General features: G+C 36.5%; 1 protein-coding gene across 1 annotated transcript; it reads left to right on the forward strand.

Moving 5' to 3' along the window:
• The first annotated feature begins 2,118 nt into the window (after positions 1-2,118).
• LOC121910555 (olfactory receptor 52L1-like) lies at positions 2,119-3,060 on the forward strand. Its single transcript, XM_042431796.1, has one exon. The coding sequence runs from the start codon at positions 2,119-2,121 to the stop codon at positions 3,058-3,060; it is 942 nt and encodes a 313-aa protein (XP_042287730.1).
• The last annotated feature ends 964 nt before the right edge of the window (positions 3,061-4,024 follow it).

Consider the following 4,024-nt stretch of genomic DNA (forward strand, 5'->3'; position numbering starts at 1 on the left):
CTATACACTCATAAGGAAAGGCGTTATAAAATAGGTTTTAAAAAAATTGTTAATAACTGCAACTGTGAGAGATCCTTGAGCATCTAGTCATAAATGTGCACAAAAAATATTAACTTATTATATTATGCACAAAAAGTTATTACATTATGCGCTCCCCATTTTTATTACATTACTGGCAGAGTATTACATTTCAGTTTTCATTATATTTTTTTAATTTTTACAATGTTTTTTACATTATGCACAGATATTACATTATGAGTTTCTACAGGCCTGTATATTATGTAAAATGTAATGTCCAAACTCAATAATAGAAACAAAGACCTTAGTTTATTTGAATTTGGTAGTAGAGTTCAGTTTAGCTTAGCTCATCTTAGTTTAGCTTGTCTTAGCTCATGTTTTTTTTTAGATCATCTTGTTTTTCCGCTTGTCTTTCACTATTTGAAATTCTTTATCTCTGTTTTGTGAATTAGTGAAGGAAAGTGGGAACCTTGGAGTAACTAGATGAATAAATCTGCTCATTAGAAGTCAGTGTTTTACATCCCCTTGGAAGCAATTAGGAACTTAATGATGAGAGTGAGACCTGACCTGTGAACAATACCTTGAGAATAAATGACCTTTGTGTAACTGTGATGAAACAGGTGTAGGTGAAAAGGAAATTTCTCTTTCTTTGTTAAATTACAATGTCAAGGGGCTTCAAGGTATATTTATTAATGAATACTAACATTTCCTGTCACCTGTGCAATTTTTGGTGTTTATAATCATCAAATCAAATCAAATTTATTTATAAAGCACATTTAAAAACAACCAGAGTTGACCAAAGTGCTGTACAATAAAATAACAAAAATAAAATAAAATAACATTACATGGTAACAGCAAAAAAGGAGCAGAGATAACATAACAATACTATCCCATAAGCATACACAAATAAATAAGTAATAGTGAAACGCAAAGCCTTAAGGACATTCTGAGAAAATACGTGGGTCTTAAGTTTAGCCTTAAAAGTGTTTACAGAGGGGGAACACTTAATTGAGAATGGTAAACTGTTCAAAACTACTATTGCAAACACCCAATCGCCTCAACTGAGGGAGCTCAGAGATGTACTGGGGTGCTAGGCCATGTAAATCTTTTAAAAACAAATATCAGAACCTTAAACTCAGTCCTATACTTGACCGGTAGCCAATGCAGGAGCGCCAGTACAGGTGTGATGCTGTCTCTCCTCCTGGTACCAGTTAGTAGTCTAGCAGCAGCATTCTGCTCCAGCTGCAAGCGAGACAAGGATGACTGGCTAATACCCAAATAAAGAGCATTGCAGTAATCCAGCTGAGAAGAAATTAAGGCATTTGTGACAATCTTCAGTTCATTAAATGAGAGGAACAGTTTAAATTTAGCAACCTTTCACAACACTGTTAATTTGTTTGTCAAATTTTAAAGCTGGATGGAAAATGACACCAAGATTTCTGGCATGGGCATGAAGGTTAGGTGCCAGGGGCCCTAAATGATTAGTTATACCCCCGATGGAGTTGGCAGGACCAAATAAGACCACTTCTGTTTTACTATCATTTAATTGAAGACAGTTTTTTGCCATCCAATTTTTTACACCCTAGAGGCAGTCAAGGAGGAACTTAACTGTGTTATTATTATTATCACCAGGTTCTAATGGGAGGTAGAGCTGTGGAGTGTCATCTGTGTAGCAATGGTAGGAGATAATGTATTAATTGAAGATGAAGCCAAGAGGGAGCATATATAAGGTGAATAAAATTGGTGTTAACATTTCCCAATACTAGAACAAGCAGTATACACTTAAGAAAATATTGGAACACCTGCAGTACCACAGGAAATGTTTTTTTTTCTAACCCTTGCCACATCCTCAACCCATAAGTGTGAGTTGCAGGATTTGACATGAATCATGTGAAAGTATTGGCATGTGTTTAAGCCCACATGACCATTTCAATTCACAAGAGAAGTAATGTAGAGTATAAACGCTGCTCAGTGCAGTTATACACAGGTGTGGTGGGGCGGGAGGGCACCACACACATTTCATCTCAGAATGTTGAGTGAGGTGCAACACTGTGCAGTGTATTCTGCTGAACTCAGATGTTTTTAGATGTATGTATCAGCATGAAAAATTCCTCTGAAGTGACATCTTTTATTCTATCTGACTTTTATGGAATGGAGGACCTGAAGCCAATATATTTCTGCGTGTTCCTGATTATATACATAACCATTGTTGCTGAAAATGTGGTGTTAATCGGAGTGATCTATTGTGAAAAAACCCTGCATGAGCCAATGTATCTGTTGCTGTGTAACTTGGCTGTGAATGGTCTTTATGGAAGCACTGCCTTACTGCCAGCAGTGCTGATTAATGTGGTGTCGCACTCACATGAGATAGCTCTACCGTTTTGTCAGACACAGATCTACACTATACACACATATGCCATCACTGAATTCACAATTCTAGCAGCCATGAGTTATGATAGGTATGTGGCCATTTGTTATCCGCTGACTTATCATACAATCATGTTGCAAAGAGTTGTTAAACTGATTGTTTTTACGTGGCTTTTCCCCATGCTGGCATTTCTTATTGTTTTCATTTTAACTCTTCAGCTGCGGTTTTGTGAGAGAACCATAGAAAAGGTGTATTGTATTAATTACTTACTGGTGAAACTTGCCTGCACAGATACATCAATTGTTAACATAGTTGGCTTGCTATCTGTAGCTCTGTATACACTTCCACAGCTCATCATGATCTTTTATTCATATGCACTCATCCTGAGAATATGCATATTGTCATTCAGTAAATCCAAGCTCAAAGCCCTCCGGACTTGCACCCCACACCTGCTGGCAATAATTAACTACAGTATCGGGTGCTTTTTTGAAATAGCACAAAGTCGTTTCAACACTAGTGGCCTGCCCTACCACACCAAGTTGTTTTTATCTATGTACTTTTTGATATTCCCGCCTCTTCTTAATCCAGCAATCTACGGTTTGAGTATTCAAGTCATAAGACTGCGACTGTTCAGGCTTTTCAGCAGAAAGGACAGGAAAGTGCAAATAATGTAGCCAAGAGGGCCATTGTTGTTATTGTGCATTGAAAGTGTGTCCTGCATCGTGCTGTGACGACTGATGCCTCTGGAAACACATGACCTACAGAAACTCCTGTCTCCCCCTGCTGTTTAATCACATTTGCTACTAAAACAGGACCAGATCAGGCAGAGCTGAGGAAAAAAAAATCTTTTGGAGGGTTGAATTCATGTCATGCCATGTTTAGTTTCAGGAGCATTAGCAGGCTAAAGCTCAGGCTTTGTACATTTAATGTATTGAGTTGCAGTCAGTTTGTCAGTCCTTCCCTGAGCCCTGTAATGCAGGAATGCTATAAAACACAGTTTTCAGAGTTTCAATTGGTTTGCTGAAGTAAATGTAACACTGGGACTTAAACATAATTTTTGAAAGCTGCAAATACTGATTAGTCAAGTTTCTGTTCAGTTATTGTCTTGAATGATAAAACAGTAAAACTTAACAAGGAAATGTGGAGAAAATTTTGAGACACATTTTATATGCATCAAGTTTGTCTTTCACACTTTGTCCTGCCTGAACTGCAAAACTCTCATATGACCAATGCTTGTTTTAATTATGCTGATTAAATGTTTTTAGTTGCAAATTAATGGAAAAAATACTAATGGAAATCAAATAAAGTCATTTTAGCAATTGAACTGTAACGTTTGTTTTTTCTCAGCTTGTGTTCTTAGGGTTTAGATCATAAATAATACATTTGTGTTTTGGATGAATGTATTTTATTCTCTGTGACTTTTGACAAGATTTATATAGACTCTTTTTGTTCTATTTGTTCCATTCATATGCTGAGTGCCACAATGTGCTGAGAACATAAATTAATTTTCAGTGAAAGCAGTTTGTTTTTGCAATGACTGAAAGCTTGTATATGTTATTAGTTAGAGCTTGCAGATTCTTGGGTGCCAAAGGTCTTTTTTTTTTGGTATAATTTGCTACAATAAGTGACGCATAAATC

Source organism: Thunnus maccoyii, chromosome 13, assembly GCF_910596095.1.
Source record: "Thunnus maccoyii chromosome 13, fThuMac1.1, whole genome shotgun sequence".
Lineage (NCBI taxonomy): Eukaryota > Metazoa > Chordata > Actinopteri > Scombriformes > Scombridae > Thunnus > Thunnus maccoyii.

Bases quoted from the DNA above. Each gene is read 5' to 3' on its own strand.
- LOC121910555 (XM_042431796.1), top strand. From the start codon at position 2,119: ATGAAAAATTCCTCTGAAGTGACATCTTTTATTCTATCTGACTTTTAT.